We start from the raw sequence: 14,873 nt of genomic DNA on the forward strand, positions 1-14,873 counted from the left end.
CTCGGTTGGCTTTGTGTCATGTTGTGAGTATTCAACAATTCAAAAAGTGCCCAGAAAGCGATCTATGACTCAGAGCCCTGGGTTAACTCTATGTGGTGTATAGATGCTAGCAGTTTGCATTGCAGTGAACACTGCAATTGAATAGCAATGCAGCAATATATTAAGTCACCCTACAGCATGGGATGTAGTCTAGGGGCCATTAAGCACAGTATTACCACACACAAAAAGCGTACTTAGAGCACTTGTCTGATGTGCTCCACAAGTATTTATGAACTTTAAATGTTTTACTCATTATAGGTTTTAATGGTCCCTGTCGCTCTTCAAATGTTATTTTTGTGTGTGGCTAGATTGACTTCATAGAAGACCCAGAGCTCCTGGGTCTCCATCGGCAACATTATTAGAAATAGCATTGATATCAAAGTCTAAAAACATGATTTTGAGACAGAGCCTCTGAGGTCTTAATAATGACATGAATGAGGACACCTGTTTTAATCAAGTGTGTAGGGAGCCACACGTACACATAAATAACACAATTATAGTTACAATATCTTTATACAGGAGCCAATCTCTCTCTCTCTCAGACAGGCAGGGGGCGTCGAGAGGCCGCTCGTGATCAGCAGCGTGTGCACAGAGTTGTGCGCTGGCAGGAAGAACAACTGGTCGTGGCAGAACAGAGATGTAGTGTAGAGCTCGCTGGGACTCCGTGGTCAGCCGTCTGTCACTTTTACCGGGAGAGGATCAGTTGTCCGACGTTACCGAGGAATGGGAAGCACCGGATTATTTTCGTGTTAACGTTACACTGCGTGGATGTGTCGCGTAATGCGACCGAGAAGAGCTGCTGCCTTCGAGGGGAGATATATCTCTGGGTCGGGACGCGTTCTCGCTGGGAGTAGCTAGTCGCTAGCGTGGGGCTAGTGGCTGCGCGGACCACTTCACACCGTATTTGTCGAGGATGCTCCGGTGGATACGACAGCAGCTGGTAAACCTCCCCGACGTTGCCTTTCTCACGACGCTAGCGCCTGTTAGCTCTCGACACCAGTCGCATGGGAACACCGGTGTAAACTTTATTCTGGTCACATTTGATAAGCTAACCAACTAGTTAGCTGTTGACGGCGCTTGCCGAACCGTGTTGCGTGATGACAGTCAGGTGGAGGTGACGCTAACGGCGCTGCCTTCCCCACTTAGCTAACGCGTTAGGACATCTCAGCTCGGTGAAACATTCCTAACAAGCAGACTGGGTTCGTCTTGAACTCGAAGTTGTGAGTTTATTGGATGTTTGCTCGCATTTTAACAACATGTAACCAGGAGTTGACGCTAGCGAGGCGGCTACTTGATAAAGTTGAACCGCGTCGCTAGCGTCAACTCCTCTCACTGTTTACCACCAAACTCAGCCAACGAAATAATTTTGAACAGCTGCTTATATATTAGTTTTTTACTTTTTTATTTGGATTTAACTTTCATACATCCTTATTTTCTTCATTTCTTGGTATCCGTCGCTCTGCTCTGGCTACAACTGAATGTTAACCGGTTCTGAATGATTTAAATAAAACGCTTCGAGAGCATCCTGTATTTGCTGTAATCACCTGTTGTTTGCCTACAAACATGGCGGCGCGCCGACGCCTTGGAGAGCAGCTCATGATGCTGGAGGCATGGATGGCTTTTCTTTTTCTTTTTCCAATCATGCTGCAATGGTTATTATATGTTCGGATTTTTGTAAAGTTTGGATATGAACTTGAATCGGCATGCAGTGTAAACTATTGAGAGTTGTGTGAGCATGTGAGGGGGGCATGCCCATGTGAATGGATGCATGTTATGAGATAAGTCACACTGTGGTGTCTGTAAGTGGAATCAACGTGAAGGTGTTTCTGGGCTTCCATAGCCTCGTCCTTGAGTACAAACACAATATACTTTGAGTTTGGGCATGTGACTATTTGTCAGCCGCAAGTGTGTCAATCTGTTCAAAAGTTTTCCTTTCCGATTTTCAAAGTTAATTTTGGTCTTTTGTTAAAGAACACCACTGAGAGTTGAACTCCATAAAACATGTTAGCCTCCTGCTAATTTGAGATGGCTCGGTTCATTTGACCGATCCCTTATTGACTAGTTAATTAAAAGCCTAATTAAAATGCAACTGGCCTAATGGAAAAGGTTTTTCGGTGGGGCATTTGTCTGACCTTTATTTTAATCTGGAAAGCCGTTGTGTTTATTCTCACATCAACACTTATCAGTTTCTTTCTGGTAACGGTGGACAGAAAAGAGGAGGATGCTGTGAGATTGTCATAATCTGACAGACTCTTTAAATGTTAGTCCTCATCTACCAAATTATACTGATTATGCATTATAATTACAGTGCAATCAACTGTAACTGGGAAAACTCTTTGACATCCTGTTCTCTCCGTTTTTCCGATGGAGATTCCTTAATCAAAAATGTATTTCCAAAGCAACATATTGCATATTCTCTGACAGCAAGGCATATCCTGTGAAACATGAAGATGTGCCAGCCTTGACATGAAATACATTTAATATAATGAAAGGTCAAATTACATGCAGAGTATGCTTTGAAAAAATAATCTCTGCTAATATATAGTTTGATAAGAAATATGCTTAAATACAACTAAATAACTGTAGCAAGATAATACAACCTAACCGATGTCCTTATTTGTTCTTTTTGTGGAAAATTAGCATGCCCTTATGGTCGGGTGTAACACGGGAGACTTGGTAAGAATTAATATAATTAGTTTGATGCCTGTGCGCCAGCGAAAGCCGTGGCTTGAGGCGTTATGTTTTTCAGGTTGTACAGATATCTCTCCATCTGGTCGGTCTATTCTTTAACGAGAACTTCTACTTTATGCAATTCCCTCTCTCCATCTTTCTAGCTGTAATTAGTCTGTGATACGACTCAGCGCCTTGACTCGGTCGTGATGCATTAGTCTGTCGCCCAGCCATTGTTCAAGGCAATGTGTCCCCTAAGGCACTGTGGGGCTTGTAGGCTGTATACAGGGACTACTTACTCGACAGCCTACAAATTGATGGGGACATGAGTCAGGGGACTCAATAAAATAAAAAAATCCAGTTTTTACCAGAAAGTCAAATGGAAAGAGTTTCTACACCGTCGGTCTTTATTTGTATTTATATACTCTCACAAAAATGTGAGTGAGACATGTTAATATCTTCCACATAATGGCCAATGTAGGCACTTTAACTTTCAGAAAACAAGTGATACTTTACACAATCCACAATTTTAATCTTCCGGAGTCATTGGAATCCTTCTCCTCATCCTCGACTCCAGGAGTCTGAATTAAGTGCATGAGTGCAGTTCTTGGTTTTAATCACATTTTGTGATATATTTGTCTTCTGTAGAGTTAAATGACAGGATGCATGTCTTGGAAATCTTCATTGCACTCGATCCACTGCCATTCTGTATTGATTGGTTCCTTCTCAAGCTCTTTTTAGGCTAAATGCAGCATGGCACATTTTTTTGTGTTTCATGTAATTGTGTTGTTTTTAGAAGGACGTACAGCTAAGCCTCAGCTCAGGGAGTTGATTCAGGATAGGCCATAACAAAGCAACAGTTAATGGTCCTAAATCTTGAGTTGTACATATTCATGGGATATATATAATAAAAAGGGACTTTTTAACACCTCAGTCTTAAAGGTAATCGCCGTGTGAGATTGCTATACATAGTGTGGAGTTATTTATTGTTTGGTGCAGACATCACATGTCGTTGTGACAGACGGAGTGATGTCATTGGACCAGCTGGGAGTGTTTCTGGGTGGTGAAGTGTGGGTATATCCTCACAACAGGCCACATTTCAGCATGACATGTACCTTTCTCTCATTCTGTTTGAGCGTGCAGATCTCTTCGTGTAGATTATTCAGGGGGCATTTGAAATGCAGCTGGATCACCTTAACTGCACATGACCAGAGACAAAGTAGCGGGGTGTGCACTCGCCAAAAGAAGTATTTTGTCACACCACCCAAACGCCGATCATGTTCCATAGATCAATAAACTTCGATTGACTCTGGATGTAATCATTCTTCTGGATGTCACTTGCTCGCTCAACAAGAAGAACCAGAAGCTCACAGTTGGATCTTTGAAGTGTGAAGTGCTGTTTGCCGTACACTAAAGCACAGACGACCATTTGTTTTATTGAAGCTGCCCTGAGTGCGTTAATGGCCATTGGCTTCGCTACTTCCCTTAATTTGTACACTGTCACATCTTTATTGCAGTTACACATGGCTGTTTTGTAGAAACTGAGCCAGCACTTGAACAACCTGTTTAGCTACTCTTGGCAAGGATGTTAATAATTAAACAACTTAACTGATAGTTGATTGATGTGGCGGTGACCTAGAATCTCCTACTTCTCAGTCAAAGTGTGTGGAGAAAGGTAATTAGACATTTCCACCACCTAAGACTAGGGTTGGGTACCGAAACCCGGTGCCAATATGGTACCGGTTACAATACAACCGGTATTACCCGGACCGAAAGGCAACGCACATTTCGGTGCTGCTTTCCGGTGCCTGAGCCGATTGAAATTGAAAAAAAACTATTGTTGTGAACTTCTCTGGCGACTCCGCCCTGTCAGCAGGTTACGATAGCCTCTCATATTTAAGTTTGGAGTGGAGGCTGCGCCGTGTGTGACTACGTGAGCCTGTGTGGAGCACACCAGCGTCAGGCTGGGCGCGATGGGGAGACCGTCACCGGTCCCCCTGAACACGTGGAGACCGATTATGACGAGCAGCCTGAACTCAGATTAGTACCGTAACGTTGATTGCAAGTCTTGCATTCATAAAAGTAGCCCAAGAAATAATAAATTAGCCATTATAACCATGCTTAAGCTAGCTCGTAGCTAGCACGAGCTACGAGCGTGACAGTCTGCTAGCAGATGTGTTGATGTACAGCGGTCCCGTCTGTATACCCGGTGTTACCGGGAATATAATGACGGAGGAATAAAGACCGTGGGGCGTCACTTTGTTTCAGTGTAACTGGCTGTCAGAAGCAAAACTTTATTTGTCACGTGTCATCTTCAGTCCCTCTGATTGGTTGTTCTCTTTGCCCATCAACACAGTGACAGGATTAACCCTATAAAGTCTGCACATGACAATACATATCACATCATATAATGAAGAACATATCTTAACAGTCTGATATCCGTTGTTTGTCAGTGCTCCATGATAACGGCTTCTACAGGGAATATGGCCGAAGAGGTTTTTAATGTCCTCATTGTGCGTTTAAAAAAAAAAATATCGGTTCAGGCACCGTTTAGGCACCGGTATCGTTTTAAAAGTACCGGTTTAGCACCGGTATCGGAAAAAACCCAAACGATACCCATCCCTACCTAAGACAAGTGTGTGTGTGTGTGGAATATTTGCAAATGATTGTAAGCACTTGTTTTAACCTTCAGTCAAAACACATGACATTACCAAAAATAATGTTAGAACGGAGCAAGAAGGCAAAGTGTGTCTTTTGTTTTATTGTCTGTAGAAGAATGACTAACATTAGCTGATCATATTATTAGCCTCTGAGGTTAATCAGTCTTGAAGGACAGTATATTTTTTTTAAATGTTCAACACTTAGAAACATGGCTTACGTAAGCTGATACAACCACATCAGTTTTTGAAAGGTATATCCATTATTTTCATTACATTTTTAGTAATTGTGGATCACCCACATGTGACTAGTTCCTGTGGTTCTGGGTGAATATTGTGATCCACATTTGAGTTTAGTTTGTCATACTTTTACCCTTCCTTTTTTCCATGTTTATCATGTTTTGGAGCAGGCAGATACATTGTCTTGCTTTCATAAACACATATGTAAGCTGTGTCTACTTACTAGTCTAATTGGTTAAAATCTCTCATTCTAACCTCTGCTGCGCCAGACAACTATTAATGATAATTGCCATGAAAAAAACAATACAGGTGAAGCTTCAAAATGTTGCCCCGGGTAGATGGTAGTATAGTGTAGACTTCCTGGGGTTAGTTTCTTCTGCTGAATGCCAATTATATAGAATATGTTTCTTTTATTTCAGGTCATATTGTTGATTTACTTTTTGTACCCCCAGTATTCACTTGTCAATAATAGGGATGAAACAATGAATTGATTATCGAAGGAGTTGTAGTCGTGGCTGATCAGTTAATCAACTAATAGTTTATACTCTCCACTAATTGAGGTCATCATTGCACTACTTATTAAGTCAGCTTTGTTTTCAACTGAAGTTGTTTACATATCAGAATGCCTACTATAAATAGAGTTGTAGTGTAAGTAACCTGTTTTTCCTCCTGTTCCTGATCTTCCAGTCGTCCCTCCTTTCTCTGCTCCCTTCCCTCAGGGCTTTGACCCCCCTCATCAGAGTGACACCAGGACGGTTTATGTGGCCAATCGTTTCCCGCAGAATGGCCACTACATACCGCAACGCTTCGCTGACAACAGAATCATCTCCTCGAAGGTATCACATGTTGTTAAAGCCAGTGGTGGTATTTTCCACACAGAATGTCCCATTTGTAAGTCAATATGACATTTTTTACTATGCTTAATAGGATTTATGTAAAGAATAAATGATAATCTGTAGTTCTGGCATGGCGGTAGAGAGAGATAAGAGGTGAAACATGCTTTATTTTAATAACAGGCTCTACTCGGACAAATAAAAGTTAGTGTTGGTTCGAGGATTTGAATGTTAGTTGGAAGATTGACTGGAGAAAGAGATCACAAAGCTCGTGCTGCCTCTCACCAGCTTTGTCATTGATTAGCTGATTAAATAACGACGGTAGGGTCAAGTCACCAGGCTCTGATTTTGAATGATTCGAGTCATGCGTCTTTAAGAGACAGAACCCCCAAACACCTCAAATTAAAACATCTTCTTGTCTGACGAGAAAACCTAAAATGATTACTTATATGATTTGACGTCCATATTTTGTATCAGCCATGCAGTAACAGGATTACTACAACAATGTGACCAACATGTGTTTTTGTGTCTGATATACCAGACAGGTAAACTTAATATCGTTCAACTGCTAATTTGTGGTATTCAGTTTCTTAATGTGCCTGTTTAAAATAGTCAGAAATAGACTAGTTTTACCTGCTATTTATTTATTCATATATAAATATGTATGTGTATATATATATATTGTAATACTTGTTCTTAATACCATCTAGCATTCATGAAGAATTAAAAGTGTCTCAAATACAGTCGGGTAGTTAATATACACATTAAAGTTTTGTTCATCCTTAGCAGTCACAGTTCGGTGCCAGTTTGGGACACATATGAACCTATTAATTATACTGTGAATAAACATTTGAAAATAACGTGTGAGAAGAAATCACCATTAAGACTATATTGCATTCAAATGTTCAACTACAACCAACTAAAGTAACAACTACATCCCTCCTCTCAAATATGGCTTCTTTTTTGTATTGAAACCCACAGATACCCTGCAGCTTTTTCTCAGACTTTCCCTAAATGCTGTTTTCTCTTTCTCTTTCAGTACACAATTTGGAACTTTATCCCTAAGAATCTGTTTGAGCAGTTCAGAAGGATAGCCAACTTCTATTTTCTCATTATCTTCCTTGTACAGGTAATAACACACAGAAATACACATGAACACTCCCATTTCTTTGCAGGTTTAGGTTTGCCTCTCAGATGGTGACAAGTCAAGCGCAACCTCAGTCTTCCTGGCCTTAATACGAATTTGTATGTGCGTGAGTGAGTGACTCATCGACTTCTAGGGACCGGTAGCATAACAAGTCTGCCTCATTCCTAGGACATTACACCCACACGCTACGTTATGTGTGTCTTCACAGCAATCCTGAAGTGGTAAGCCTTCACTAAGCACCCGTCAGCCCGTGCCGAAGGAGAATTTCGCTTTCAAATGTTCAGCCTTCTCCTAATTTATTTGGGCATGTGTACTGAAGCAGAATTGACTTCACTCAGTCTAAAAAAAAATTAAAAAAAATCTCTTTTCAACCACTCATTCAAATCTTTGAAGTTACTAAGTGAGTCATGATAGAAACACTAAGAGGACGTATCTCTTGCTTCTGTGTTCGTTGTTCCACATTCTTCCCTAAACTATTATATGCTAGTCTGCAAACAGTGTTTCATGTGATCTTTTGTAAAAAGAAAATGCCTGAAAATATGTTTGTAAATTGATTCATGAATAAAAAGTATAATAGGACTGAAGGGTAGAGTTTTTTTAAACATTTGCTTTGAAGGATGCTTTGGCTTTTATTTCTGTATCACAGGGGGAGGGGGGGAGTTTAACTTAGTAATCGTTTCATGGTTTGCGTTTATGTGGGTGTTTCTGAACTGGCAGTTAACCTTTGAGGGAAGTTATCGAGATTTCCTGTGTGACACATTAGCCACTACTTCTCTCTGTTGTCTTTCTAGTTGATGATAGACACCCCAACTTCCCCAGTCACCAGCGGCTTGCCTCTCTTCTTTGTGATCACAATAACTGCCATAAAACAGGTGAGAGCACACAGGGACATTATAGCTTCATTTTTGTTGGGCTGAAAATGGGGAACTTACGTGCATGCAGTGTCATTAAAATTAGATTAATCGTAGTCAACATATGTTTCAACTTGGTTTAGTATTCAGTTCAAGTCAAATTGATTAAGAAAACTTAAACAACTCCTGTCAATTTCACAATGTCAAATTAATGAAAATGTGAAAAGACTGTATTTGATTCAGGATGCTTTATTTCAAAAAACAGTAAAGAACATGACAGTGATATGAAAAGTTGTGCTTTGAATAACTTGAGCAGCTATTGGTCACTTCAATTGATCAGTAACTAGTTGTGTCATCACCGCTTCCCCCTCGCTAATCAATAGCGCTCTCAGGTTGCTGTATGTGATCGATTACTGAACACACTTCTCCGTAGGGCTACGAGGATTGGCTGAGGTACAAAGCTGACAACGAGGTGAATGGGGCTCCCGTGTTTGTGGTTCGCAGTGGAAGTCTCGTGCAGACAAAATCCAAGAACATCAGGGTAAGATGGAATATACGATGAGAGAGAAAAGTGTTGCTCTTTGTTTGAGATCAGCACGGCCCCTCGACCAACGCCAAGCATCATGTTTGTTATTGGGGAATAACTTCAAAGTGTTCTCAGCTCACAGCTAACCACCATACATACTTTCAACTGGGCTGTTAAATTCCTGCTACTCAAGGCAGAGTTTCTGTAGATGTAATCTGTACTAATACACCAATGTATTTTTAAAAAATTTTTTTATTAAGAACCTGCACACAGTGGCACAAGGAGCAAAGTTGCAAAACAATGTAGCGAGTGGTGTGCTATCTGCTTGCCACATTAATTAGACACACAATGCCAAATTGCCTCAAACTGACAGTATGAAAATTAAATACTGTATCAATTTAATAGGCTATTTGGGCAGTGCTCACTCCACATAGAACGCACTGGGACTCATCACTTCCAGCAAACTTCACAGAGAACAGTGAGAGCAAAATGCCATCACTGATCTGTTTTTACCCAAATATTATCTTGTGTAGCTAAAACCCCAAAACTCCGTCATCACGTTGTTCCCGACCAGACCTGTTTGTAACCGGCTTGGTAGCAACGTTACCTCCACTTCCCTGTGTATGTGTCGAGCACTTCATGAAACACAAGAGCAGAGGGTATCAACTATTGTCTTACATTTTAGCATCATTTAATAATTCTGCTGCCGTGAGACTTCTAGACTTGCTTATTGTTTTGTTTATGGACTTGCCACGTCTAACTTCAACTTGCTTCTTGAATAACAGCTATATGTCGCTTGCTGGGGAAAAAAAGGGAATCATTTATACTTTCTACGTTTTTTAGTTCGTTGACAAACTTTGTTTCCACTTTGGTCCATAAATAATTTGGTTTATTTACACAAAGTACCCGTACAAAAATGTAAATTAGAAATTGAATAACACACCCAAGAGCAAAAAATACAATTAACATTAAAGTGTTGATTTAAAACTGTGTTTTTTTGTTTGTTTGTGTACGCACTCGCGCAGGTGGGGGACATTGTCCGCGTGGCTAAAGATGAGACGTTCCCCGCTGACCTGGCGTTGCTGTCGTCGGATCGTGCAGATGGCACCTGTCACATCACCACTGCCAGCCTTGATGGAGAAACCAACCTTAAGGTCCGTCTGCGTGTGTCTATCCTATTATAGCTTTGGGAGTACATCCCAATGCAGTGCCTTGCCAAGTAGAAGTCAAGCTTTGGGGTATTGGTGCATTGACAAGAATCAGAGATACAAATCCTCATAAGAATATTAGAAAATACTATATAAAATATGTACAATGTAACTGTGGAAAAGGAAAGAACGCCCAAAGATAGTTGGGAATATCCGGGGTATGAAAACTTTCAACAGACAGACTTTTACTAATTTTTGTGGCGCAAACCACCATGGCTGGTTAACGAGCAAAAGTTACATTTAGTCAAAGAGTTTACATTTGTGTCCCGTAAGGCCTGTCAAACGTGTGAATGCATTTCCAAAACAGATTTTAATCTTTTTAATCTAACGATTGGTCAGAACATCTGGTGTGATGGGCAGACCTCTGGGTGTCAGTCATATGAGTAACGCCAGCCTGTGAGTGCCATAAGAGTGCATGTCTTGGAAAAAAGTATTTAAATGGCTTGGATACAATATTATTATTTCGATGCTTTACATATCTTATTTAGAAAGTCCTCATCCGTCCCGCCACCACCCACACAGTCTTGCCGGAGGCGATGTTTCTTAATGGCCTATCTAACGAGGTGTTGATGATTCTGTAACAGTTTATTTATATTTTATCGTGGGTTTTTAGTGTTGGCCTAGATACGTGTTTGTACAATCTTTGAACCATTTGATATTTTTAGAAATTGCTGTCCCAGCTGTGTTTGGGCGAGGTCCGAATATTGTGTGTGTTAAGGAAGGTCCGAGGGTTAGAAAGTTAACAGTGGGTCGACTCTGAAAGGCATTCAAGAATGTTTCCTCAAATGCTAGTGAAGGTAACAATGCCACCTATAAGACTGCTGATCATATCGTGATCGTACCTGTACTCAGTACTTTCCCCTGGAGTACAATGCTGCCTTGCACTTCCATGTGCTACACGAACATTTAGCAATTTCTTAAGCAATCGTATCCACCTGTTGGTTGGTTGGAGCAGATTCATCTGTCACCTCACATTTGACATTTTCCCTCCATACAGTCAGAATACCGGTTGAGGTGCAGCCTCCTCTCCTGCAAAGCAGGCTGTAGATCCAGTTGTCTCTAGTTTGAACATCTTTGTCCAATTCTAAACCAGATGTCCCTTTCGTCAGCCGTAACTGTATTTGTGCGTTGTGAATGTTTGTAGACCCACTTCTCTGTGGCGGAGACAGCAGTGTGTCAGTCGGTGTCCCAACTTGAGGCTCTGGAGGCTGTCGTGGAGTGTCAACAACCGGACGCTGACCTGTACAGGTAAGGCGTACCTACGTGAACACACCTTCAGCATGAGGTCTCCAAATACCACTTTAGAAGCCATATGATTAAAACGTGGTAGAGATATGTTATTAAATAGACAAGTTGAGATGAGCTTCATTGCCTCTTCAACAACCCCTCTTCCTCTCGTCTTTCTCCGCTGGCTACTTTAGGATCGATCAGTGTATTTTTAGATGAGGCAGTTTTTTTCCCTTCCCCTTCTCCTGGTCGCTGTTTCCCTCACCTGCTCAACATTTGCTGCATTTAAATGCACTTCACTAAAGCAGCCATTGTGAGATTTCCACAGTAATCTGATTTCTTCAGTGTCATATTAACCAGAAACCTGGTTTCTTTAATCAGATTAGGGGATTAAGAAAAACCTTGTTAGTATACAGCTGGAGGAGCCTAATTGTATTCACTACACCAGGTTGCTCAAGGTGTTATTATTGTGTGTGTGTGCATGACCAATGCTCCACATAGGGAACATATCACTGTGGCAGCAGGGTGAAAAGTAAGGGCTTTACTTTATTAAAATAATATGACAAGTCCAGCTGATATTAACATTTCCCATGCTTGAGCAGTTGTTCTTTTGTTAACATGTATACACATTCTCCCAGTTAACATGACGCTGTTCACCCCAGGGCTTAGTAAACACATTATAGAAGTGCATGGCAAAGCCTTTCGCATATTTCTTGCATTTCCAAGATTTCTTCCAGTAGCCCGCTTACCAATGTGCATGTGATCGCAGTCACACCACTCAACGGAAATGCTTTTGGTGTTTTCCAGGTTCGTCGGTCGGATTACGGTGACTCAACATGAAGAGGAGATCGTCAGGTGAGACCGGTTTCATCCAGCAGCTTTTGCTAATGATGAGTGAATAATTGTGTGATCAAGCTTAGGCCTGATAAACGGACATTGCCAATAAGATGAGCATTAGAAACATGGCCTTCTGATTAGTGAAAGGTCTTATGCCAAAGATACACCATTAGTCCAATACGATGGAACAGTCGTGGAGGCTTCTAGCAGAGCGTTACAAAAAATTTCAAAATGAGAAACCACAGAAGATGTGTTAGACTCATGGACTGGTAAGTATTTTGAGTTTATATCAAGACCCTATCTTGTCTTGTTTGTGCCAAAATCTTAATGCCACATCCATCTTTCTCTGTATTTATGCTGTTTTCGTTTGCTTTTATGTCAGGTCGCTGGGTCAGGAGAATTTGCTGCTGAGAGGAGCCAGGTTGAAAAATACCAAAGAGATTTTTGGTGAGACAATACAGTTGAAACTTATAACACAGTAGTTAATTCACAATCAATACATGCAGTCAATACACTGTTTTGGGAGCAGCTAGGGGGTGAAATGATTTCTTACAACGGGGAGTTTCAAGTTTAACTGAAAGAGAAAGACAATATGCAGCTGCTCAAGAACCGATTGCTTCTGAATTGCCTCCAGCAGATATTAGAAGCATGATAAATAGCCCCGACAGAGCTGTAACATAAACAAGCCAAACTCTGTTAACATCTTGAGTAGGACAATCCACTTATCATATGGCTGAAGTTTGGTTGTGTTCACCAAAGTCTTTTGGTTGACTTAATGCTTCCATGGTGGCTTTGTGTATAATGTTGCAGTTTTTTGACGTAGAGAACTTGAGCCAATGACCTACCATGTTCCATGTAAATGTGGTTTCCTATGTTCTCATGACTTCATGACCAAGTCTGTCAATAGTCCAATATGCCATAAGCCCGATATAATACTTCAACAAACTGTACTGTTGCAGGTGTGGCAATTTACACTGGGATGGAGTCCAAGATGGCCCTCAACTATAAGTGCAAGTCCCAGAAGCGCTCTGCAGTGGAGAAGTGAGCGCTTTACGTTAACTTTCAGTGTTAGCAAAAATAATGCTCTGAAGATGTGGTTAATTTAACATTCAATTATAAATCATGTTCCTGTGTCAGGTCCATGAATACCTTCCTCATCATCTACCTCGGCATCTTGCTGTTTGAGGCCATCCTTAGCACCATCTTGAAGTACGCCTGGCAGGCTGAAGACAAATGGGACCAGCCTTTCTACAACCAAGAGACGGAACAAGAGAGAAACAGCAGTCCGGTAAGTCTTCTTTGCATTAATTATCAGAAGAATGCATTCCTATCGATCTTCCATTTGTAAGTAGTGCAGGCTTTAGTTGACTTCTGTCTCTTTCTTTTTTCCTCCACTCTCACAGCACCAAATAATAACAGTATTTTTCTCTCTGCTGCCAATAGAAGTTTATAGAGAGAGTCAGTGAAGACAAAAAGATGAGCCCCCGCTTGAATCCACATGTGCCTGCACACACACACACACCGAGTCCTCGACGGGTAGGGCGGTTTTAGAATGTGTAGATTCTGTGACAAGGATTAGGAGAGAAAGTGTCATTCATGGGGACAGTCTGCCGGCCTATCAGCCTACCTGCCAACACTAATCAGTCCGAGGGAACAGCAGCCTCAGCGGGGGAACAAACAGTCCAGTGCATTTGTCTCTCTTCTTCCTGGAAAGAAGAATACCAGCAACAAATGAATGGCTGTGTTTTCACATTGAGTATGACAGGTGCTCCAGAAACCTTTCAGGATACCCTTTTAGTGATGATTGCATGTCTCCACATCACAGCGTTCTCCTCTCTCCAGGGAATCTACTGGTCCTTCTGAAAAATGTCTACATTTAAGGCCGTAAGATTACAATATCCATGTCCCTTAGTTCCCTTTTTCTAATGTTTTTTATTAAGTTGGGGCTCAATTCCAGGTTAAACGTAGATAAACCTGGCTTTTTGTATAACTGCAGATACTCGCTCACTGTGGTCGTCTCTCACTCTCCTTTCCTGTCACACCAAGCCATTAACTCTGTGATGGGAATTAATGACCATGGCTGCTTTGATTTAGATTAGAAGGATCAGATGTGTTGCTCAGATTCAGCATGTAGGTGTTCCACTCTTTGGGCGCATTCACACCTAACCTGTTTGGTTTAGTTAAAAGGAACTACGACAGTTAATTTTGGCTGGTGGGAAAGCGTCAACCCCTGGTGCGGACCAACCAACACATACCAGTCTACATATACCAGTATGGTTTGTTTGTGGTGTGAAAAGCCAATTAACCAACCGCAAGGTTTAAGGCTGGGAAATATGGGATTTTAGCTTCACTATAATACAACCATCTGCAAATGGAATCAGAATCCACTTGATTGGGCAAAAAATTTGACCCGGCCCAAATTCATCTTCACAGTTTTGAGCTGGTCTCCAGGTTGTTGTGACCACATCAGAGGGTCAGCTGTTCAACCGCCCGTCAGACTCATCACCCTCCCGGATGAGGCCGATGACCGTGGTGTCGTCTGCGAGCTTCAGGAATCGTTAGTGTAGAGGGAGAAGAGCAGTGAGAAGAGCACACATCCCTGGGGGGCGCTGGGGCTGATAGCCCGGGTGCTGGATGA

General features: G+C 41.5%; 1 protein-coding gene across 8 annotated transcripts in view; it reads left to right on the forward strand.

The window, feature by feature from the left end:
- The first annotated feature begins 664 nt into the window (after positions 1–664).
- The window catches only part of atp11b (ATPase phospholipid transporting 11B (putative)), a 41,163-nt gene continuing 26,954 nt past the window's right edge, over positions 665–14,873 (forward strand). For all 8 annotated transcript variants that reach the window (XR_008831645.1, XR_008831646.1, XR_008831643.1 and 5 more), the window contains exons 1-11: positions 665–979; positions 6,326–6,442; positions 7,479–7,568; positions 8,378–8,458; positions 8,871–8,978; positions 9,989–10,117; positions 11,316–11,419; positions 12,206–12,253; positions 12,618–12,682; positions 13,195–13,276; positions 13,373–13,523. Coding sequence is in view for 5 of the 8 variants with exons in the window: in XM_056413809.1 (XP_056269784.1) it covers positions 953–979; positions 6,326–6,442; positions 7,479–7,568; positions 8,378–8,458; positions 8,871–8,978; positions 9,989–10,117; positions 11,316–11,419; positions 12,206–12,253; positions 12,618–12,682; positions 13,195–13,276; positions 13,373–13,523 (1,002 nt within the window). In the remaining 3 variants the exon portion in view is untranslated. The remainder of the gene's footprint in view (positions 980–6,325; positions 6,443–7,478; positions 7,569–8,377; positions 8,459–8,870; positions 8,979–9,988; positions 10,118–11,315; positions 11,420–12,205; positions 12,254–12,617; positions 12,683–13,194; positions 13,277–13,372; positions 13,524–14,873) is intronic.

Source organism: Pseudoliparis swirei, chromosome 5 (genome assembly GCF_029220125.1).
Source record: "Pseudoliparis swirei isolate HS2019 ecotype Mariana Trench chromosome 5, NWPU_hadal_v1, whole genome shotgun sequence".
Taxonomy (NCBI): Eukaryota; Metazoa; Chordata; class Actinopteri; order Perciformes; family Liparidae; genus Pseudoliparis; species Pseudoliparis swirei.